General features: G+C 39.4%; 1 protein-coding gene across 1 annotated transcript in view; it reads right to left on the reverse strand.

Annotated features, from left to right (window-relative positions):
• Positions 1 to 24,951, reverse strand: part of GPC3 (glypican 3) — a 472,819-nt gene that overhangs the window by 139,206 nt on the left and 308,662 nt on the right. Inside the window, exons 4-5 of the mRNA XM_019717458.2 lie at positions 18,956 to 19,089; positions 4,384 to 4,509 (exon numbers count right to left, since the gene is read on the reverse strand). Coding sequence (XP_019573017.1) covers positions 4,384 to 4,509; positions 18,956 to 19,089 — 260 coding nt within the window. The remainder of the gene's footprint in view (positions 1 to 4,383; positions 4,510 to 18,955; positions 19,090 to 24,951) is intronic.

The following is a 24,951-nucleotide window of genomic DNA, read 5'->3' on the forward strand; positions in this document are numbered from 1 at the left end:
CATAAATATTTCATGCTATACCAAATTAAGTTATTTTCTACATTATCCATTTTTCCTTCAAAGCCTTTCTATGAACTATCTTGACTTACCCAAAGTAAGGCAGAATACATAAACTGCCATACTAACGAGCAGTATTATATTTCAGGACATTTCATCTAGGGCATACTCTCGGGCCAACACAGCAGTTCCCCAAATCAGAAAGAATGAAGTGTCATGTTTCTGCTTTCAAGAAAATGAAATGAAATGAAATCCAAAAATGTCTGAGGGAGACCAAGAACTGTGACGATAGTGATAAAACAAATACTCTGTTTCTCCTCCCAGCCTTTCATAAGCAGGGCATCCTGCAGGATAGGGGGCAAAGGAAGAACGCTCTACAAGAAGAAAGAGCTGGGATGTTGAAGACTGTACCTCAGTTTCTAACCTGCAAACTGTCATGACAAGGGCAGCTAAGAAGGGCTACTGAGCCTTGGCTTCAGCATAATTTTAGTCTGCCTTGCACCTAAACAGGCTTGGAATCAAATGACTTTAGCACCTGACTCAACGCCATTGAATATGATTTCCATTCTCCATTGTTTACTTTCCTTCCTGTGCCTCCTTCCTCTTGGCCCTGTATTTTATTTTATGTATTTGCTTCCCCACTGGTGCTTTCATTGGCTATCCCATATTTAAAGTTGCATGTATACTGCCTGGAGTCCTCTGGAGAAAAGCTACCACATAAATCTAAAACAGCACCACAAGAACAAAAACCAACCAAACAAAACCCAAACAACAAATAATTAACAACCTATTTTAGCATGAGAGCTTGGGAGCTATATATAGCAATTGTTGCACATCACTGGCCTATCCTGATGTGATTGGAATGAGCTGTGCATGTGTATGTGTGTCTGAATATGTATACACTCCAGCCTATAGGTCTTTTCTTCAGTTAACTCCTTTATCACCAAATTGAAGATTCTGAAGATCTTTCCATTTTGCTATGTAAAGCAATGAAAGACTTGGTAGTGCTAGAAATAGGTCTCTTCCCCTACTCCTAAGTCCTCAAAATGTAGTGTTGTTAAAATAATTACATTATGAAAAGAGAATCAACTATTCCCCCTTACCTTTCCTAGAAGATAGGGGGTGAATAAGCCATTTTGTTCATCTCTTTTCTTAAAAATTGTTTTGCAAATGTTAGGAATTGAGTGTTAAAAGTTTCTCTGTCAATAAGTTTCACTTATTGATATGCCACTGTCTATTCTTCCAACCCAGCAGAAGAGAGAGAAAAATAGTCTCCTTACCCTATTTTTCTGCAACATCTAGAAGGTTTTGAGACAAAAACAAAACTCTTTAAGAGCTAAAATAATTGTTTTGTATGTTTCTGCTTCTGCCTTTCCAATTAAGCACAGAAATCCTAGAGAGGCATTATAAAGAGTGGAGGACTTGTCTGATCAGTGGAAATAAGGGAGAATTAAGTGTGAGTGTGAGTGTGTGTGTGTGTGTGTGTGTGTGTGAGAGAGTGATTTCTTAGGTGAAATGGGAATCAAGATTGCATAGGCAAGAGAGGAGTCACCTTCACTGCAATTTGCCCCTGCAGATCTCAAGGAGTTTATTCTGTAATGCCAGCTGACCCATGTACTCCACTGAGAGTCCCAGAGTCATCCTGAGAAAATGCAAAATGAATACTGATTCATAATTGACAGGAGTGGCTATGTAGAACTGCAAGCCAGATGATAACAGAAATATTCTGGAGCTGACATCTGGATCCAGGCCCATCCAGCCCAGCAACATGGTAGAGGAGAATCAAGACCAGCTTAGGACTGAATCACAAAGGGAATCCCACTAATTCAAAAGACGTAGGCCTGGGAAGAAATTCTTTGGAATGAACTAAAACTGGATCATCTGCTATATCAGAAGATATAGCCAGTTGGTTACAACAGTTGCTCCAAATAATCACAACAATGAAGAAACCAGTATTCGTGCTGATTGATAGCAGGTGCTCAGATATTGGTTAAATAGTAAATAAGTGAATGGTCGATTACATTGATTAAATGTATTGCAAACTGAAATTTCTTTTTCAGTAAGAGACTGTGGTTAGAAGATATGCTGCTTAAAACAAGTTAGTATTCAGGAAGTATTCATTTTTCACCATATTAACATACCAGTGGGTAAGTCACTGGGATGGTTTCTCATCAAGTTCATGCAAGAAACATATTTGACCTGTGAGCATTTTCCTTTTAAATATTATATTGTTTATACCTGTTTTAAAGCATCTGCTTTTAATAAAACCAAATATCAACTGCTTTTCTCTGACAACTTAAAAAATATGTCATAATAGGTACATTTTCATGATTCTACTCAGTATCTGATGAGCTTTTAGGATGATAAAGACACATTATTTCTCCAGAGTGGAGTGGGCTGCGTGGGGCCACTAATCCCTCCACCCTGAGTCACATTTGCTAGAGGGAAGTCAATCTCCATGCAAGTTTAGTGCCTCATACAGCATGGCATGCCACCTCAGTCTCATTAGCACCTCGTTTCATTGTCCTACGTCAATAAAATAGCTAGTAAGTTAAGAAACAAAAGTGTTTTACTTTGTATTGGGAAGAGGAGGGGTGGAGGGGCATTGGAGAAAGAAAAGAAGTAACATGAATTGAGCTTCCAATATGTGCCAGTCTGTTAGGGCCTTTAGATTTATAACCTCACATAATAGTTACAATAACCCTGTGAGATGCCCTTCCTTTACAGAGAAGAACCGTGAGACGGTCTAAGCTAAGTGACTCACCCAAGGCCCCACACAGTAAGTAACAGAACTGAGATGAAAACCCAAGTTCATCTGTCTCCAAAGCCTTCCTCTGACCACTGCATTACATTGCTATTTAATTCCATAATAAATCATGATTTGTTACCCTACGTCTTGATATTGGTTTGACCTCAAATGTAAGCTCCTCAAAGTAGGTAATTTGCCTGTCTCGTTTACCCTCATATCCCTAGCACCTAGCTTGATGCCTAACATATAGTATCTCAAAACACAAATGTGGAAGGTATGAATGAATGAATAAATCAATAAGGAAAATACACACACATATTGTCAGAGCTAGAGGGGCTCTAATTCAACCACATCATTTTTTAGCTGGGGAAACCAAGGCCCAGAGGGGTTAAGTCAGTTGTCCTTGGTTAAGCAACTAATCCATGAAAGATTCAGCAGTCACAAATAAAGAAACAAAAATTTATAGACACAGACAATGGTACATGGGTACCACAGGGTAAGGGGGGAGGAAGAATAGTTGAAGAGGGTAAAGAGGGTCAAATATATGGTGATGGAAGGAGAACTGACTCTGGGTGGTGAACACACAATGTGATATATAGATGATGTATTATAGAAATGTACACTTGAAACGTATGTAACTTTACTAACCATTGTCACCCCAATACATTTTAATTAAAAAAATAAAAAGATTCAGCACTCAAGTTTAGGTCTCTTCTGTATTTTCCTCTAAAACATGCTACCACTTGTACAAACATTTTTGAAAGCATGTTCATCAACTCCATGTGGTTTCCTAAGCATTCTACCTTCCTGCTTTAATTCCTTAATTGCAAGCTACTCCTTACACATGCAAAGCAACAGTTAAGAATATCATTAACCCACTAGAATGAAATTTCTGGGAGGACAGGAAATTTTGCCTGTTTACTTCAAGATGACTGGCACTTAGAAGGTGCTCAGTAAACATTTGCTGAATAAATGAATATATATATATATATATATATATATATATATATATATATATATATATATATATTTCCTTTCTAGTAATGAGCAAATTCTTCATACATGATGAATGTTAACACAGATTATACCAACAAACACTTAAATGATCAAATATTTCAGTAAAATTGCTCAGTGAAACAGTTCTCCTCTTTCCTTCCCCCTTCTTCTTTCTTCTACCTTTATCTCTAAAAATGGGGAAAAAAATGACAGTATCTATTTCATAGGATTGATGTAAGGATAAAGAGAGTTAATACAGACAAGTATTAGTATGGTGCTTAATATGGAGTTAACTCAATAAATGATAACTATTAGTATGAATATGATTTCTTCAAATAAATCAATAAATAAGGACTCACATAATGAGGAGATTGAAGAAGCCAAAGACAAAAAAGAGTTGCTGCATATTTTGTAGAATGCTCCTGAATACACCGTTCTCTACGTGCTTCAAAGTTTGTAAATTCTGAGGGCTATGAGTTATAGACAGCATCTGGCATGTCACAGATGCTCATGTGTATGTTTCTCCTAGAATTTTTCTTGTGAAATTAACAAAGGCAGAAAGATGACATAAGTAACCTTGAAATGAATATATGATGATTATTCCTCAAATATTGCTATATTTATCATTCAAAGGAGATTACCTTTCCACGAGTTCTTGTCCATTCCAGCAAAGAGTGTCGTTTTCAGCCACAGGGCTATGGCTGCAGATGTAGCCAGGCAAAGCACTATAGAAGCTGATGAAAGATTTCAACTTCTGAATTAGTTCCCTGAAAGAAAAAGAAAACATCTGTGCATAAGAGGCAAGTAAACCCAGTATGAGAAAAATTTAATTTCCTTATCAGCATAACAGAAAGGCTCTAGCAGGCTGATTAGAACAATAAATGATTTTTAAAGACATTCTTCACTACCATGCCAGAATTTAGTTTTTTTTAAATCAATAAAATGATATTAGAAAACAGTTGCCTTCCCTTAAAAGCTTCTGCACAGCAAAAGAAACCATCAATAAAATAAAGAGGCCACCAACTGAATGGGAGAAGATTTATGCAAACAGTGCCTCCGATAAGAGGCTAATATCCAAAATACACAAGGAACTCATGAAACTCAACAACAAAAAAACAAACAACCCAATTGAAAAATGGGCAGAGGACTTGAAGAGACATTTCTCCAAAGAGGACATGCAAATGGCAAATAGACACATGAAAAAATGCTCAACATCACTAATCATCAGAGAAATGCAAATAAAAACCACAATGACATATCACCTCACCCCAGTTAGAATGGCTAGCATCAACAAGACAAACAGTAACAAGTGTTGGAGCGACTGGAGAAAAAGGACCCCTCATACACTGTTGGTGGGAGTGCAGACTGGTGCAGCTGCTATGGAAGGCAGTGTGGAGGTTCCTCAAAAAATTAAAAATAGAATTACCGTATGACCCAGCAATCTCACTCCTAGGTATCTACCAAAAAAATCTGAAAACATTTATCCATAAAGACACATGTGCTCCAATGTTCATTGCAGCTTTATTTACGGTGGCCAAGACATGGAAACAACCAAAATGTCCTTCGATAGATGAATGGACAAAGAAGTTGTGGTATATATACACAATGGAATACTATTCGGCGGTAAGAAAAGATGATATAGGAACATTTGTGACAACTTGGATGAATCTTGAGAATATAATGCTAAGCGAAATAAGTCAGACAGAAAAAGCAGAGAATCATGTGATTTCACTGATATGTGGTATACAAACCAAAAACAACAAAGGAACAAGACAAACAAATGAGAAACAAAAACTCATAGACACAGACAATAGTTTAGTGGTTACCAGAGGGTAAGGGGGTGGGGGGTGGGAGATGAGGGTAAAGGGGATCAAATATATGGTGATGGAAGGAGAACTGACACTGGGTGGTGAACACACAATATGATGTATAGATGATGTAATACAGACTTGTACACCTGAAACCTATGTAACTTTACTAACAATTGTCACCCCAATAAACTTTAATTGAAAAAAAAAGGAAAGTAATGAAAAAGAATTAACTAATGACACATGCAACAGCATAGATTAATTTCATAGGCATCATCACAAGTAAAAGAAGTCAGGCAGAAAAGACTAAATACTATGTGATTCCAAGCATATAAAATTAAATTTGAGAAAAAAAATGAATAAAGAATGAACATCATGTCCCTAATAAAAAAAAAAAAAAGAAAGAAAAAAGTTGCCTGCCATAGAAGGTATTGTTCCTATCAGAAGGAAGATTTAATTCCAACGTTCATTTTCTAACACGTTCAGTTTCCATTTTTTGTTCAGAATGCTGTTACCTACATTCTCAAAGGTGCTGATTACAAGGCACACTGGAGCGCTATATATCTTTTGGTTTCTGAGTGTAATTGAGTGCATTCATTGTAATTTACAATGCTATTACCCTAGAGATGGCCCCTTTCCATGTAGGCTCTGGCTAATAGTTGCAGATCAGAATTGCAGGACACTCAGAGCAGTATAATCTCTATGAAATTCTCCTGACAATATAGTCAGAGAAACTGCTAGAGGAGGAAGGTTTCTTTGCATATTGTGGTTCCTATGGGAGGGAGTAGATCCTAGTATATTTTATTTGCTTTGGCTTTTCTGCTATATATAATGTGTGTGTGTGTGTGTGTGTGTGTGTGTGTGTGTGTTAGCCACACACGCACACAGAGACAGAGAGAGCACTCTATCGTATTATATATGCAAACACACACACACACACACACACACACACACACACACACATTAAGTACCCATCCAAACTTCCTGCCTATTATCTTGTTCTAGCTGTACATGGACACACAAAATAAAACGCTAAAGACTGGAGAGAAGTGAATATGCTTATACAGAAATACTAAAACATCTATGTAATAGGTGTCCAGTGGTAAACAAAAATAAAATACTCTTTGTTTTCTAAAGCAATGTTCCTGATAGAAAGGAAGTTAAAGAGTTGTTCATATCCATGACTATCTTAAGTTTCTACTAGGTTTTTGGAGACTCTGCTCGCGGAATTTGCTGGCAGTGGAGTAATTACTCAATACGGTCTCCAGGCTTAGAATGGATTGGCCTGATGCATAGGCCTCTGGAGGGGCCAGAGATCTGAATCTCATTTGGACACTGGTGGGAGTCCTGAGCCCAGAAATGCCTTCTGGGGATTGTTCTTAGATCTAGCCCAAAGAGGAATTCTGATGGAAATTATTTTCTTGCATTTAATGTCATTTTCCATTTGATTACCATAAAACAATTCATTTCAACTAATGATTTAAAAGAGAAAGAGAGAGCTTACAATACTCAGCACATCTTCACAACGGCTTGGGTCACAGTAAAGCCAGGGGGATAGAACAACTCAAGAGAGGTTACTGAGATACATATAACTCCTGATACCCCAACTGTTGCTTCCTGCTATGCTCAAACCCTCTCATAGCCTATTCCTAGTGGCTGAGTTCCATCAATCTCCAAAGTGAAGAGGCTTAATACAGGGCTCAGAAAATAAAAGTCAATGTTATGGTTTCTCACAGAAGAAAAAGATGGGTTCAATTAACGCTAATAGGAGAGAGACTCTGTTTTACAAGGTAATAATACAGTTCCCAAGAGCGGAAACTGAAACACTGAAGGCTAAGGCTGAGTAATTCCCTACTCCATGAGGAAATGGAATATGGACATTAGTCTATAAGAAACGATAGCCCCTCTCTTTAATGAATGTGTTTCCCTTAAGCCTCTTCCTACTTCCAAACTCTCTCTCACCAACATACTACATAGCAAGAAAAATTGAACTCATAGCAAAGCCAATTTGACTTCCCTAGAAGTTAAAAAAAAACAACAACCCAAAACACTCTGAACTTCTCCCAGCCTCCCAACTCTTGATGTTTTCTTACCTGGTCATAAAGATCATCAAAAAATTGGAGAGGATTCAGAGAGTCTATCTAAATGTCAAGGGGGTGAGGGGCTGCAATAAACATAAGACCTGAAAGGATATTACTTGGTGAGGTCAAGATAAAAGTCAAAAACCACAAAGAATGTGAATAATGTGAACACAGTCTGGGTCATCATGTTCTAGAACTTGGGAATCTCTTTGAAACTTAAACAAGGTTACCTGGGGAAATAAAAGGCCATCCTACTTTACAGGAAATAAAAGGCCATCCTACTTTACATTACTGTCACAGGACATACAAAATGTACCTAGGAAGAGGCTGTATTTTGAAGACTTTTTCTGAATTCATTATTTTGAATTTAGAACACAGTTCATTTAGCAACCATGCTAGATGGTGGTTGGATTCTCAGAACAGCCCCTTAAAACCTGTTTGGAGTAGCAGCTAAGAGCACTGATTTTGGAGTCAGACCCACATGAGTTTCAAATGCCAACTACTTCCTCACTTGGCAGTAAAACCTTAGGCAAATTCTAAACTTCTCTGAGCCTTGGTTTCCTTACCTGTAAAATGAAGCTAATGATCAGTCGCTGTGAAGATTAAATGAGACAAATGCATGTAAAGTGTTTAGCATAGTACCTGGCACAGAGTAATCCTCCCACAATGTTAGCCATTTGGCTTACCATTATTATGAGCCTGTATCATAGAAATATACTATACTGGGGGTGCCAAAAAATGTATACACATTTTAAGAGCTGTTACCTATGTTCAAGCAGTAGTTCACCGTAGTCAGAAGTGTCTGGACTCTGATGGTAACCACTGTGAGCACCTCTTGTAATTGCAGAAGTCAAACGTGACTTGTATTCATCTTTTGTTATCAGTATTTATTGAGCATTACAATTTTAATATAGTTTTCCTGTCTTTAAATGTGCTTACATTTTTTGCACCCTGTGTATATATATTTCAGATGAATTTACGCATGAAAAATAATTAAGATTTTTTTCAAGTTCCAGATAACTTTATGTGTACAAGATAAATAGATCCTTCATCTTTTGAGATGGGTATTAAAAAGTACAACCATGTTCTCTTCCAAAATATTTTTCCTGATATTCTTTCTCAAAGAGTAGCTAGCTATTGGACTGTGTAAACCACTGAACTAATCTGGCACAGCAGTTAAAATGGTCTTTGCCTGGTAGGAAGGTGGTAGTGGCCTTCACAGGAAATTATGTCTAAGAATTGGAAGGAGCATCAGATGTTGAAGGCCAAGATGAAGTCAAGTTTAAAAAGGTAGATTAGTCATCAGGGAAACACAAGTCAAAACCACAATGAGATACCACTTCACCAGGATGACCATAATAAAAAAGATAGACAACAAGTGTGGAGATTATGTGAAGAAACTGGAACCCTCATACATTGCTGGTGGGACTGCAAAATGGTACAGCTACTGTGGAAAACAGTTCGATGGTTAAAGGTAAGAATAGAGTTACCCTATGACCCAGCAATTCCATTAGGTATATATATCCCAAATAATTAAAAATAAGAACTAAAATAAATAAATGTACATGTATGCTCACAGCAGTACTATTTACTACAGCCAAAAACTGGAACAAGAGAGATGTTCATTACATGATAAATGGATAAACAAATACATATGCTATGTAATGAAATATGATTCAGCCTTAAAAAGAAAAAAAGTATTGATACACACTACAACATGGGTGAACCTTGAAAACATTATGCTAAGTAAAAGAAGCCAGTCATGAATGACCACATATTACATGATTCCATTCATGTGAAATGTCCAGAATAGGCAATTCTAGAGAGACAAAAAGTAGATTAGTGGTTGCTTAGGGCTGGGGGGATGAAGGTTGGGGAATGATAGCTAAAGGTTATAGGATTTCCTTTTGAGGTGATGAAAATGTTCTAAAATTTATTGTGGTGATGCTTACACGACTCTGTGAATATACTAAAAACAGTTGAATTGTATACTTAAAATGGGTGAATTGTATGGTATGTGGATTATATTTCAGTAAAGCTGTTAGTGAGATAAAACCCACCAAAAAGGGTAGAGAAGAGCTGACACGTCTCAGAGAAAGAGAGGTTGTCTACTAGGGGAGGGATGTCCCTTGAACAATGGAAGGAAACAGTCAGAAGAGCTGGGAAAGAGCCAGGTTTGGATGGGCATGAAATAAAGGCATGAGTAAAGGGTGAGAAGAGAAATTTGTATGAGCTGCAACTTCAGCACTGCAAGAGCTATTCAACAGTGGTTAAAATCTACTTTTCCCTTCATTTTTAAAAATGAAGTGTGTTGGTTTTCTTTCTCACTATAAAAGAAATATATGCTCCTTAAATATTTTCTATATTTAGAAAACATAGAAAGGAAAAAACCTTATTCATAGTCCTACCAGCCAGAGACAATCACTGTTAATATTTAGATAGATTTCCTTCTAGACTTTTCTCTCCAGTAAAGTTTTATGTTTATTTATCTAAAACCTTTTCTTCTTGATAGGTTTGTACACTGAGTCTGTGGGGGCAGAGCCCCAGAAAGTAGTTTCCAGGCTCTCGGCCTCACATAGACAAGTGCTGGCTCGGGTAGTAGATGGCCATCAGCTGTGGCTGATTGGCCGTCAGCTGTAGCCAGTTAGCCAATTAGCCGCCGATATAACTGCTGCGGCTACGGAGGAGAGTGGAGGAGAGTGAAAGAGAGTCGTCGGTGGGTTGCAGACAAAACGGACAGCAGGTCGCATGTCCAGTGAACCCAGCCTCCAGTGAGACCGTAGTGGTATGACTCCCCTACCTATGGCTCCGTGGGTGTTCCTTTTTGGCCTCACCATATCCTGCGTTATGTGGGGAGCGGGACCAGAGACCCTGCAGGCCTCCCCGCACGACAGAGTCCTTTTTGGTTCTTGGTGTATATTATTCCCATTAGAACTCACTTATAATCCAAGGTTGATTTGATAAGAAAAGAACCTCAGAAAAATGGAATAAATGCCAGTGTGGGGACAGAGCTCCAGAGAGCAGTTTCCAGGCTCTCGGCCTCACGTGGAAAGGTGCTGGCTTGGTTGTTAGAGGGCCATCAGCTGTAAAAAGATGGCCATCTGCTGTGGCTGGGTGGCCATCAGCTGTTACCGGTTAGCCATTAGCCACTAATATAACTGCCGTAGCTACAATAGGGGGTTGGTCGGTTCGCAGAGAAACAGATGGCGGATTGCGGCTAACAAGTGCGGTTAGCAAGTGCAGGTGGCAGATTGCGGATCGTGTGGATCCTACTTCCTGTGTCTTGTCTGGCTGCCAGCGAGACTGGGGTGCAGGAAGACCCCTCGTTGGGGTACTGGCGGATGTTTGCTTTTGTGTCTCGGCCAGCCGCCATTGAGAATATAGTGGTATGACTCCCCTGTCTGTGGCTCCGTGCATGTTCCTTTTTGGCCTCACCATGCCCTGCGTTCTTGTGCAGGGAGTGGGAGCTGAGATCCTGCATTGCAGCCAGCTCTCAAGTAATTCCCAGAGCCCACCTTTGGGAGAACAAAGAGCAGGGCTCTAGTACATGTAGCACACTGGCCAATGCTTTTGAGTTCCCAAGAGCAACGTTACAGTGCAGGCCATTCCTTCATGCAAAATCTTCTAAATATTGTGAGAAAATAAACCTTGGTTTCCAAAACAAAATTTGATTTTTGAAAACAAATTCAGAATACTATTTTACAGGGTAGAAGACAGACTTTCTAAAATGAGCTTTTCAAAAGAGAGTGACACCATGTACCAAAGTTAATTCAAAGTGGATCAAAGACTTAAGCATAAGACCTGACACAATAAACTGCATAGAAGAAAACATAGGTACTAAACTTATGGACCTTGGGTTCAAAGAGCATTTTATGAATTTGACTCCAAAGGCAATGGAAGTAAAAGCTAAAATAAACAAATGGCACTATATGAAACTTAAAAGCTTCTGCACAGCAAAAGAAACCATCGACAAAATAAAGAGGCCACCAACTGAATGGGAGAAGATTTTTGCAAACAGTGCCTCCGATAAGGGGCTAATATCTAGACTATACAAGGAACTCATGCAACTCAACAACAAAAAAAACAAACAACCCAATTGAAAAACGGGCAGAGGACTTGAAGAGACATTTCTCCAAAGAGGACATACAAATGGCAAATAGACATATGAAAAAATGCTCAACATCACTAATCATCAGAGAAATGCAAATCAAAACCACAATGAGATATCACCTCACCCCAGTCAGAATGGCTATCATCAACAAGACAAATAGTAACAAGTGTTGGAGAGGCTGTGGAGAAAAAGGAACCCTCATACACTGTTGGTGGGAATGCAGACTGGTGCAGCCGTTATGGAAGGCAGTGTGGAGGTTCCTCAAAAAATTACGAATAGAATTGCCATATGACCCAGCAATCCCTCTCCTGGGTATCTACCCAAAAAATCTGAAAACATTTATCCATAAAGACACGTGTGCTCCAATGTTCATTGCAGCTTTGTTTACGGTGGCCAAGACATGGAAACAACCAAAATGTCCTTCGATAGATGAATGGATAAAGAAGTTGTGGTATATATACACAATGGAATACTATTCGGCGGTAAGAAAAGATGATATAGGAACATTTGTGACAACATGGATGGATCTTGAGAGTGTAATGCTGAGCGAAATAAGTCAGTCAGAAAAAGCAGAGAACCATGTGATTTTACTGATATGTGGTATATAAACCAAAAACAACAAAAGAACAAGACAAACAAATGAGAAACAGAAACTCATAGACACAGACAATAGTTTAGTGGTTACCAGAGGGTAAGGGGCGTGGGGGGAGGGAGAAGAGGGTAAGGGGGATCAAATATATGGTGATGGAAGGAGAACTGACTCTGGGTGGTGAACACACAATGGGATTTATAGATGATGTAATACAGAATTGTACACCTGAAATCTATGTAATTTTACTAACAATTGTCACCCCAATAAATTTAATTTAAAAAAAAAAGAGAGTGACAACAGGTGATAATGTGTTCTGACACCACAGCCTGAAAGCAGTAGAGTGTGACAGGAGTAGTTTACCTTCTACCGAGTTTTCTGGGCCTCTCATTTCTCCTCTTCTTTGTCACTCCTTCCTAAATTTGTTCTGGCATGGGAATTAAGTATATTTCGTTTTTATCTTGTTTTAAGTAAAGCTTTCTGTTCCCGTGATTACAATTTTCAAAGGGGGTGAGTTGAATATTTCTATTTCTCGCTTTAAAGAAAGATAGCTGAAACTAAATTAAGTGACATATTAATTATCCATATATGACTGAGTCCAGATTTCTTTTCTTTGTGCTAGTAGCCCATGACAGACCATAAAAGAATCTCCACCTATGAACTAAAGCAGTCTGTTCAACTGAATTGTCTCGAGAAAAAGGGATAGAAAGTTTGGACAATTAGTTGCCTGGGATGGGAAAAACAATTTAATTGAAGGGAATGTTCTTTGATTCCAATTCCACTTTATTCTAATACATGCCAAACATACCATTTGACATATAAATAGTAGAGCCTATGGCTTTCACTTAGGACAAACCAAACACTTGCCTACAGCAGTCTGTTCAGGAAAAGAATCTCTTCATAGAGGTTTCCATTCAATGTGTTAAATGTGGAACTAAAGGACGGGGCCCCTTTGCATACATGAGCCATTTTGAAATATTGCAGCTGGGTATGCATGATGTTCCCTAGAGGGCTAAGAGGAGAGTCCCTTTCTTGGATTATGGGGGAGTGGATTCCCTTTGCTTTCCTGCAATGATTTGCTTGGGCAGGCATCAAAGCAGCACTAATTGGAAACTACTGAAAGTAAAAACAGCCTTTCATCCCCTACTGCAGATCCTTAACTTTTCTCCTTTGTCATTAAGGTTCTTTTCTTCTTTTTTTTTTTAGGTGGTAAACATAAGTATTGCCTTTATTTTTATTATTTATTTGTTTATGTTTTAAGGAGGGCGCAGCTCACAGTGGCCCATGCGGGGATCGAACCAGAAACCTTGGGTGTTATTAGCACCATGCTCTAACCATCTGAGCTAACCAGCCACCCCAATATTCTCTTCTTCTTAATATAAAGTGATATGAGCTCTTTATTCTTTTTCTAAAAAAAATTGAAAACACAGAAAAGCACATAAATTAAAATAATTATAATTGGAATGATGCAGGATCATGCTAAATTCTACTACAGAAAACCTTTCACAGTCTGACCCCAAAGTATAATTTTCTACCATTCCAGAAACTAGCCCATACTTTTTCTTACACTGATTTCTTTGCTGAGAACACCTTCTTTTCTCTCCCCCATCTGTTAAATTTCTACTATTTCTTCAAAGCCCAGCTCAAGAATTACCTTTTCCAAAAGGCCTTTCTTGACTCTCACAGGAGAGCTGCTAACTTCCCCATCTATGATGCTGCCACCTCTTTGTACATAGCTCTGTTTTGGCACTCACTCCCAAAGTATGAAAAGGATTTATTTGTGTGTCTGTCTGCCTAATTAGGCTAGGAGCTCCTCCTATTCATCAGAGCCTAATCCTTACACAATGCTTCACATATAGATGGTGTTGACAAATGTTGAAAGCAGCGGAGTCCAATTTAGGGTAGAATGACTTTTACCAGACCTGAAACTCACCGATTCACTCAGGACACACTTTGTTTTGTTCAGAGGGTGGAAGGCACCAATGAACTTACAAGCTGCCTAGTCAAATCAGAGCTGCAGTCTGAGAGGGAGTGGGAGTCAGCATTGATTTTGGACCAGGGAGCTGAGACCAGCTTTTGTTCTTTTCTTTCTAGGTCATTTACTAGTGTCACCTAATCCATTGTCCCTATAGACCAAGTCAGAGGGGAAGGGGAAAGATGGAATACATAGGTGTAATTTCACAAGGATGGAGGGACTCTGACTTTCTCACAGGTTAGCAGTTGAGCCAGAAGCTTGGTATATAGATGCAGGATGGACTATTCAACTATAGATTTTAGGTATGGAAAAGGGAAAGCTATTTATATATTCTACCAAACTTTATGGGGGATACGCAAATGACATGGTAAACAGTATCATAAGTGGTGAAAGGTATGTTTAAGAGCGCAAGGGAGGGGAAAGGCTGACATCTGAGATGTGCTGAAAAGGACTATGAAAATCTCATTTCTTCTATTCTGATTGTACTACTTGTGCATCTTGTCCTACCCTCACTGTTTTAAATCTGATGACAGATGTTTTCAATATTTATGGGACACTGAGTCCCATACATAGGCCACTAGGTGAGTATCAGATCACCTTTAAATTGAACTAAGCTATTTCTAAGATTAGTTGTGTGTTGCAAACTACCCAGTTGGGGGCAGACAAAACAAACAGATTGACTTCTGAATGCTACCAAAGGAGTCCTGCATTTCTTTGTGTGTGTTATTTTAATAAGGCAACGGGGTTTTCAACTCAATCAGATTCAGACAGCTTGCTCACAACCTCCAAAGACTGAATGCTACAATAAAGTTCCTTTCCAATTATCATATTTGTAACCACAGAGGATGGAGCTTGGGCATGGATGTGAGGGGTTGCTGGAAACATATACATTTTTCTAGACAGTGTGAAATGCTGTGCAGAACATATTGAGAAATTTACAGAAGTACTAACACTCTGCCAAAACAAGGCCTCTGTCGTGCGGGGGACCCTGCTCGCTGCGCCATTTGTCGTATGCGGAAGCCTGCTCGCCGTGCCATTTTTCAGGCGGGGCGGCCTGCGGGGTCTGTGGTCCCGCTCCCCACATAAGATCGCAGGATATGGTGAGGCCAAAAAGGAACACCCACGGAGCCATAGGTAGGGGAGTCATACCACTATGGTCTCACTGGAGGCTGGGCCCACCGGACGCGTGACCTGCCATCCACCTTTCCGCCAACCGACCGATGACTCTCCTCCACTCTCCTCCACTCTGTTCCTCTCCTCTCTTCCACTCTCCTCGGCTCTCCTCTTCCACTCTCCTCGGCTCTGCTCAGCTCCTCGGTAATCCTCGGCAGTCCTTGGCAGTCCTCGGCTCTCCTCCGTAGCCGCAGCAGTTATACCAGCGGCCAATCGGCTAACCAGCCACAGCCGACGGCCAATCAGCCACAGCCGACGGCCATCCACCACCCGAGCCAGCAACCTTCCACGTGAGGCCGAGAGCCTGTAAACTACTTTCTGGGGCTCTGTCCCCACAGCCTCCTAATAACATCAGACTGCAGTGGACAGTGCATTTAACAAGAGATAATCTTAATCCCCAATTCTCTCCTCTCTCTAAGAGGGTTTACAATGCCTATCTGAGGGAGTTAAATCAGACACTCTCCTGCTGTTTTGTTTTCTTTTTCTGCCAGAGAATTCAGAAAGAATGGCTCCACCTCAGACACTAATGTTTCATTTCTCAAAAAAAGATGAGAAACATCATGGGGCAGGTTCATGTTCCCAACATCCAAAGGAGCCCTGCCTGATTACCACTTACTCAAGTCTAGAGGCTTTGGAATTTTTCTTACTATCCTTTCTTTTCTTTGGGTATTAGCAACAAGTTCAAAAAAATTAATCTAAACAAAGTGCCAAACCTGGGTGCCCAGCCAAGAACCCATTTATCAATTTCTTCTTTCCCTGGAAGTATCAATACCCACAGAGTCCTCCTTGGTTCCTCCATTGAGCCCAAGTCAAAAGCCAGGGCAGCAGGGCTGTGATGAACCTCCTACTTACTCACAAATGTGGCCAGGTTGCCAGGGTAATTGCAAAATGGGACTGGGTTGGTATTTACTTTGTAAAAGCTCTGCATGTGATTCTGTTACAAATTCAGAAACCACCTCCTCCATGAAGCCTTCACCATCGCTCTGTGGGCAGAGGTTCTCTCTTTCCCAGTAGGCTGCTTCTATCAAATCTGGACATTCTTTTGTACCTACAAAACTGTTGTGGAATTATTTGTGTTTAAGTCATTTCCTCATTAGACTGATTTGGAGAGCAGAGATTGTGTCTTGATTTTCATTGCCCACTATATATTCTGGCACATGATAGGTGTTTCCTAAATTTCTGCTGAGTTGAACAAAGCAATAGATATTATATAAATATATAATATATTTATATTACACTTATAATTGATATTTTATTTTTATATTATTTATAAATAATTAATGTATAATATTATATATATATTATTCACTTCAGTCCAATATGCAAGAAGTTTCTACCAGTTAAAGATCAATGACAGGTTAATTCCTCAGGTGGTTTGGGCAAAGAGTGAAAGCAATGGTGAACAATGGACAAAGGACAGTCAAGGGCTAAAGAGAGCCTAGAGAAATAGCCTAATTTTGTTTTCCCAGAAAGACAAAAACTTCCCAAAGAACCCCCATGCCACAAGGAAATGGTTCTCAAATATCTTGGTGCCAGGACCTTGTAGTGGTTTTTAAATATGTCCACAAATTATCTGATACTCCTTCCTTCAAGAGGTGGAACTTAGTTTCCCTCCCCCTAGAATGTGGACTAGAATTTGTGACTCGCTTCTCACAAATTGAACATGTCAGAATTGAAAGTATGTCACTTCTGAGACTAGGTCATAAAAGACATCACAGCTTTCTCCTTGCTCTCTTCCATGGATCACTTGTTCTGGGGAATCCAGTGGCCATGTCACGTGGATATTCACAAGGTCCATGTGGTGAGGAATCGAGGCCTCTTTCCAGCAACCAGCACTAACTTGCTAAATGTGTAAGTGAGCCATCTTGGAAGTGCACCCTCCAGCCTCAGATGACTGCCAGCCCCAAGCAACATCTTGACTGAAATTTCTTTAGAGACAGAACCACCCAGGTAAGCTGCTCCCAAATTCCTGACAGAAACTGTGAGATAATAAATGTTTGTTGTTTTAAATTACTGTTTTGGGATAATTTGTTATACAGCACTAGATAACTAATACAACCCTTAACACTCTTAAAAATTGTTGAGGATCCCAAAAAGCTTCTGTTTATGTGATATATGTCTATTGATATTTACTGCTTTAGAAATTAAAACTCGGAAAAAAAATTTATTATTAATTTAAAACTAACAATAATGAGCTATCATATACTAACATAAATAATGTTTTTATGAAAAAAGTGAGAAAACTGATATGTTTTTGCATTTTTGCAAAATATCTTTACTGCCTGGCTTAATAGGAGACAGCTAAATTCTCCCAATGGCTTCTGCATTTAATCTGTTGCAATATGTTATTTTGGTTGAAGTATATAAACAAAAGCCAGTTTCACATAGGTATGTAGTTAGCAAAAGGAGTATCTCACAGACCTCCTGAAAGGGTCTCTGGGACACCCTGGGGTTCTTGAATCACACTTTAAAAACTGCTGCTTCAGGGAAACTAGGAATCCATTAGTTTGGAAGTCAACAAAAGAGAAGAAAATGGGCCTTCCTGATAGGCTTCTTTGGACTACCTCTGAAGGAGCCTTACTGCTTTCTCTCACTCGAAACTATATCATATATGACTAGGAATTACCATTTCAAAACCTCCTGTAGTAAATGGAATAATTTAACCCAAATCAGAGATGTTCCTTATTTCATCTCTTAATTTTCCATCTACAGGCCAATCTCTCCTAATACCCTCAAAGTTATCAGGACACAGAACTCATACCTAGGTATTCTTGAGCCAGAGGCAGGGTTTGCTACATCTGCAGTGCTTTTAGGGAAGGCAATTCTTCTAGATTTGTGTTGGGCTTCCCATCAAATTTCTACCCCTTATTCGTAACCATGAAACTAGAACAGGGAAGGTGGGAATCTAGATGGGGTAGGATGAATGAAGAGAATAAGAAACAAACTTTAATTTAGTCCCTTGACTGCTACTTTAAGAAATCCTTAATTCTATCATTCTTAAAAGTGTGTGTAGAATGTGCAGTCTGTGTGTTTGTGTGCGTGTGTGTATATACATGAGTGTGTCTTGCCAGTTTCTCTCTGGGAAACTCAACCCTGACTCACTGTTAATAATGGAAAAAGTCACAAACCAAGCCATGAAATTGTGAGACCAGATCATAAGCAAAAAATGCTTTGTTTTATCAATAAAGATCTTGAATAGAGAAGTCCATTCCACCCTGTGTTGCTGTACTGAATATTTACATATGGTAAATTTGCATTTAAATATGGCTTGGATATAACACAATATCTTTTTTCTTTAACACTGACAGATGATAGAATTTAATTAACCAAACACTCTACTCAGAAGGACTAAATAACATGTACTTAAGAAGCTTCACTCCAATGGTTTTTGACCTTAAAACACAATTGCTAATTGTATGCTGAAATAGAGAGAAGAAAAAAAACGAAACAAACAACAACAAAAAAAACCCTCTCACCTTCTTCGGCTGGATAAGGTTTCTTCATGTTCTACATGAGCAACTTTTAATACCTTCTTGTCAATAAACAGATCTTCAGGATAATAAGCAGATCTATATTGGCGTTGTTGAGAATGGGCACATAACTTGCCAATCTGAAAAAAAAAAAGAAATGCAGTATAATTATATGATACTTTCACAGATACGATAGAAACAAATTATGAAACACACTTCCATTTCTTCCCCAATTTCTTTTTAAAGAGCAGAACAAAGCTATTACTGGAGTCAAAGAAGGTGATACGCTTTTAAGGGAAAGAGCCATCTGTGCAAAAGAAGGTTGAAGACGGGGGGGGTGGGGGGGGCACTCTGAGTGCAGCCTATTCAGAGATTTTCCTAAGATGAAAAATGCTTTTTATTTCCTATAGTGAAGTGCATATTTGAGGGGACCCTCTACATAGGACTTATGCCACTGATACCTTTTAATAGCACTTGGTATTTATAGGTAAGAAGAATGGGCACTGCAAAATTTAGGAAGAACTAGTGCAGAAGATATGAGGGGGTATATGAGAGATGTGTAGAGTAGTCTGTTAATAGAAGAGCAGCCTCCCATGCACAGAGTGATCCCGATTCTTATGAGCATTTTGTTATAAGATCCAAGCTAGGGCATTCTGAAAAATGTCAATGGAGTGGCCCATCTGGCTTTCCTAAAAACACCCGAGGGAAGGAAGAAGGCAAGCCAATCAATCAATCAATAGCCATCAGCTATGAATTACATGTCATTGAATAAGCCCAGGACTGAGAGTATTAAAGAATACGGGCACTCAAGACAGTCTACCTTCTTTCCTCCCTTGCTCTTTTCCTCTTTCCCTCTCTCCCTTCCTCTATCTATTCATTCATTCAAAAATATTTATTGAATGCCTCCCTCTAAAACTTAGCTCTTTTACACTCATATAGCAATGATAAAAAGAAATGGCATCAGCTTTCTCATCTCAATTCTAAATGATATGGTTAAATTATTTGTAGATTTTGTATATTTTTCAGTTTCAGACAGATGCCTAAATGAACTTTTATATAAAGAAGTATAAATATTAACATATGTCTCACTTGTGCCAGATACTATGCTAAATATCTATGCTAAATATATTCTCTCTCTCTCTCTCTCTCTCTCTCTCTGCACAATTTTACAGGTGAGGAAATTGAGGCTCAAGGAGGTTAAATGACTTTGCCTAAAGCAAATGGGTAGTGCATTCACTGTTCGAATTTGAACCCATTTGTCTGACTTCAAAGCTTATGCAATATCACCTCGCTAGAAGACAATGCTTGATTTCCAGTAGTATACATTCTATATTTTGGAAAAATAAAAGAGAATTCCCAGTCTTTAAAAACATAGCCAAGGGGCCAGCCCGGTGGCTCAGGCGGTTAGAGCTCCGTGCTCCTAACTCCGAAGGCTGCCGGTTTGATTCCCACATGGGCCAGTGGGCTCTCAACCACAAGGTTGTCAGTTCCATTCCTCGAGTCCCGCAAGGGATGGTGGGCTGTGCCCCCTGCAACTAGCAACGGCAACTGGACCTGGAGCTGAGCTGTGCCCTCCACAACTAAGACTGAAAGAACAACAACTTGAAGCTGAACAGAACCCTCCACAACTAAGATTGAAAGGACAACAACTTGAGTTGGAGAAAAGTCCTGGAAGTGCACACTGTTCCCCTTCCCCAATAAAATCTTTAAATAAATAAATAAATAAATAAATAAATAAATAAATAAATAAATAAATAAAAATAAAAACATAGCCAACATAGCCCAGGTAAATACATAGATTGTAGACTTCAGGAAAAATATTAGAAACACCTTGTCAAGACAGAGGTTATATCTTTGTTACTTCTGTACCTCCCTAGAATTCAGACTGGATTATGTATACCATTAGGCACTCAATAAAAGTGAATTAATTGAAGTGAATTGAAGGAAAGTCTTAGTATCAGGTCCAGCGATGCAATTCTACTGATAGGCAGTCCCAGCTTCTGGGTTTCTCAAGATGACCCCGATAACATTTACTAAGTTATGTATCTCTTTAAAACAGTGGAATACTATTCGGGCGGTAAGAAAAGATGATATAGGAACATTTGTGACAACATGGATGGATCTTGAGAGAGTAATGCTGAGCGAAACAAGTCAGACAGAAAAAGCAGAGAACCATGTGATTTCACTAATATGTGGTATATAAACCAAAAGCAACAAAAGAACAAGACAAACAAATGAGAAACAGAAACTCATAGACACAGACAATGGTTTGGTGGTTGCCAGAGGGTAAGGGGGGTGGGGGGTGGGGGGAGGGAGATGAGGGTAAGGGGGATCGAATATGTGGTGATGGAAGGAGAACTGACTCTGGGTGATGAACACACAATGGGATTTATAGATGATGTAATACAGAATTGTACACCTGAAATCTATGTAATTTTACTAACAATTGTCACCTCAATAAATTTAATAATAATAAAAAAAACACAGATAAAAGGCATTTGGTTTGTATAGCTTTGGAAAATTTTCCATATATAAATAAATCCTTGAATTAGAAAAAAAATCTAGAATCAGTAATAGCATAACCTTCATTTATGAAAGATAGCACCTAGAGTCTAATATTCAGACTAGCTAGTCTCAATAGTTTATCTTAATGGGAATGAAACAAAAGTTGCAGATACTTTAAAATACAGTTGACCCTTGAACAACACAGGTTTGAACTGCACGGCACCACTTACATATGGATTTTTTTCAATAAATACATACAGTACTGCAAATGTATTTTCGCTTCCTTATGATTTTCTTAATGACGTTTTCTTTTCTCTAGCTTACTTTATTATAAGAATGCAGTAAAAATATATATACCACACAAAATATGTGTTAATTGACTGTTTATGTTATTGGTAAGGCTTCCAGCCCACAGTAGGCTATTAGTGCTTTAGTTTTGGGGGAATGAAAAGTTATATACAGATTTTCAACTGCATGGGGGTTTGTGTGTGGGGGGGGTGTTAGTGCCCCAACCCCCGCATTGTTCAAGGGTCAACTGTATTCTATTTGGCTTCGGAATGTATTACACTGATTTTTTTTATTGGGGAACAATGTGTTTCTCCAGGGCCCATCAGCTCCAAGTCAAGTCGTTGTCCTCAATCTAGTTGCGGAGAGACCAGCTCAGCTCCAAGTCCAGTCGCTGTATCCAATCTTTAGTTGCAGGGGGCACAGCCCACCATCCCATGCGGGAATTGAACCGGCAACCTTGTTGTTGAGAGCTCGTGCTCTGAGCCACCTTGCAGCCCCTCCGGAAGCTCAGCGGCAGCTCATTGTCTTCAGTCTAGTTGTGGAAGGCGCAGTTCACTGGCCCATGTGGGAATCGAACCAGCAACCCTGTTGTTCAGAGCTCGCGCTCTAACCAACTGAGCCATCCGGCTTCCCCTATACTGAATTTTTCAGATGTGCTTATGTAATACTATTTGACTTGGGCTAATACTAACTTCAACTGAAGAATCTGCATACTCTGAATTTGCCCTAAGTGGTAGCAGTCTGGTAGGGTGCATTAGGCTAGGGGGCTGCCTGGCTGAACTGGGGAGTTAAGTTCCAATCACTTTCAAAACACATAATGTAGATATAAGTAACTTAGGGCAGTTTGTGCATCATAAAATTATGCCCGTAGACATATATGTGTTTACTTTGTTAAACTGCAGGGGAACATTCATGGAACAAAACCTTGATTTCTGTTCCCTTAATATCTACTTATTACTCCATGAACATACATTAACATGAGAGTCTATTCCACCAGGATCAAAGTGTTTTAGTCAGCACATTCAGGAGCAGAGGATACATTCTCTTGACCGACACCTGGTATAAATCTGGCTCTGAACTCAGAATCTTTCACACATCTTTCACAGTAACTTCTCTACTTGCAACCCACAGCTGTGCAATCTCCTTTCCCATTGAAAGTCTGCCCTTTGTATCCATGAATACTAACTGGGCCATAGCAAGACTAAGGTTTTTAACCCCTCCCAACGTACTGGAAAGGGGTGCAGCTGAGGCAAAAGTAGGAAGGTTAAGAACAAATGAGAATGTAGACAGTCTCTAGTCTAACCTTTCTTCCCAGGCCACCCAATGTGGCATTATCAAGCTGACTTCTCAAGGCTCTGTGTGGGGTGAGGGGCAAACAACGGTGTCCTGCCATCACCTCCACTCCCCCATCTGAAATCTGCCACATCTTATCAGACAGGCTGTATTTTCTTTCACAAATCTACCATGAAGCAAATTCTTCTCATACACAAAGCACTTGCCAAATGTAGACCCCCATTTGGGCCCTTCTCCCCACATATTTCACCCCCACGCTATGTGAGCATTAGGTGAATATTAATGAGCTTATTTTGAGAAGTAGACATGAAAACATAATTTACAAAGAGATGCAGTATTCACATTAAAGATGTCCTTTCAGCTTCATACTTGGGAAAGCTCAGGCTATGCTTAGAAACCTGGGTCTTATTCTACAGCTGCACTTGCTAAAGAAGCCAACCTCCCAAGTGGCATTTTACAAGTCAGTATCCTGCCCAGGATTTTCAGGTTCTTAAATAATAGGTGCAATCCAATTTTCTTTCACTGACCAATGTACCTAGTTGAGGATGCTGCTATCTGTAAATGTAGTTAGTTGAAGTGAATTTATTGGGCAAGTGAGTATCTCTATCAATAGACCTGGAATATAAAACCTGTTCCTTTTCCATGAACTCTGATTTCTAATGGTGCCTTTATTCATGTACCAGAACCTGTGGCAGGAGCAATAGTGCTATGAAGTGTTATAAGACTTGAAACATAAGAAGGCAGGGCCTCTGACCATATCCAGGCCAGCAGATCATTCTAGTAACCTTAGCACCATTCTTTTCTAACCAGGCTCCAGAAGCACTGGCTTTGCACATATATGAGGAGAATACACTGCTAGGGCCCAGAAAGGTATAGTGAAGAGCACAGTAGATTGAACATCAAGAAACATGGCCTACAGCCCCACTTCGACCTCTCACCCACACAGGACTTTGTTTTGACCTGGTCCCATAGCTTCACTCCACCTGTAACTCTAGTCTAATAGAAAAGAGGAGGATGCGATATTTGAAGTGCCATATTTTATTCTAGCCTCCTTTGAACAAAAGAGGAAAATTACAAGTAGAATACGTTACCAAAGATTTTGAAACCATGCAAAACATTTGGTATGATGCAATTCACACACGCACCCCATAACTGACACGTCAAGAAATGCAGATACTCCATTGGTTAAAATCTAACTGTATTCTTTCTCATCCCCCCCCCCATTTGCTGTTGGTTCTGAGAACTCTCAGGTGACAAAAACCTCACACTTCATCTTGCCCTCCGCATGGCTGAGCAGAGAAAGAGAGTCTACAGTATATTGTAAGCTTCTCAAGAATACCAATACTTCACATTTGTAACATAAAACTTGACTCCAGCTTCTTGCCTCACAAGTAACTTCTATATCCATTCTCCATTATCTCCAGTAAGTCCTACAACAACCCTCTGAGGCATACAGAGCAGGTATTATTAACCCCAATTTGGAGATTAGGAAACTGAGGCTCACAAAGATTAGGAACTTAAGCAGAGCCACAGTGCTAGTAAATGGCAGCGCTGGGCCTTGAACCCATATCAGTCTGACTCTAATACCTGTCTTTTTGTTTTTGATTTTTCTCCTTATGCTGGATTTCTGTCAGAGGATAGACCCAGGGGCTTCCCCGTATTGGGCGTGGCCAAGCTCTATAGTCCTGTGGACGGACATCCCATCCATGATTGGAGAAGCGTAATAATTAGGCAGAATTCAGAAACATACTTCAAAGAAGGGCCAGTTATCACAAATAAACAGAAAACTGACATCCAATTTTAACCTAAGTTTCAGGCAGTGTTTCTAGTAGAGTGATTTAAATGTAGCCTGCCAGTTAAAAGTCAATAAACAAATAAAAAAAAATAAAAAAAATAAAAAAGTCAATAAACCATAC

The sequence above is a fragment of the Rhinolophus sinicus genome, chromosome X (genome assembly GCF_036562045.2).
Source record: "Rhinolophus sinicus isolate RSC01 chromosome X, ASM3656204v1, whole genome shotgun sequence".
Taxonomy (NCBI): domain Eukaryota; kingdom Metazoa; phylum Chordata; class Mammalia; order Chiroptera; family Rhinolophidae; genus Rhinolophus; species Rhinolophus sinicus.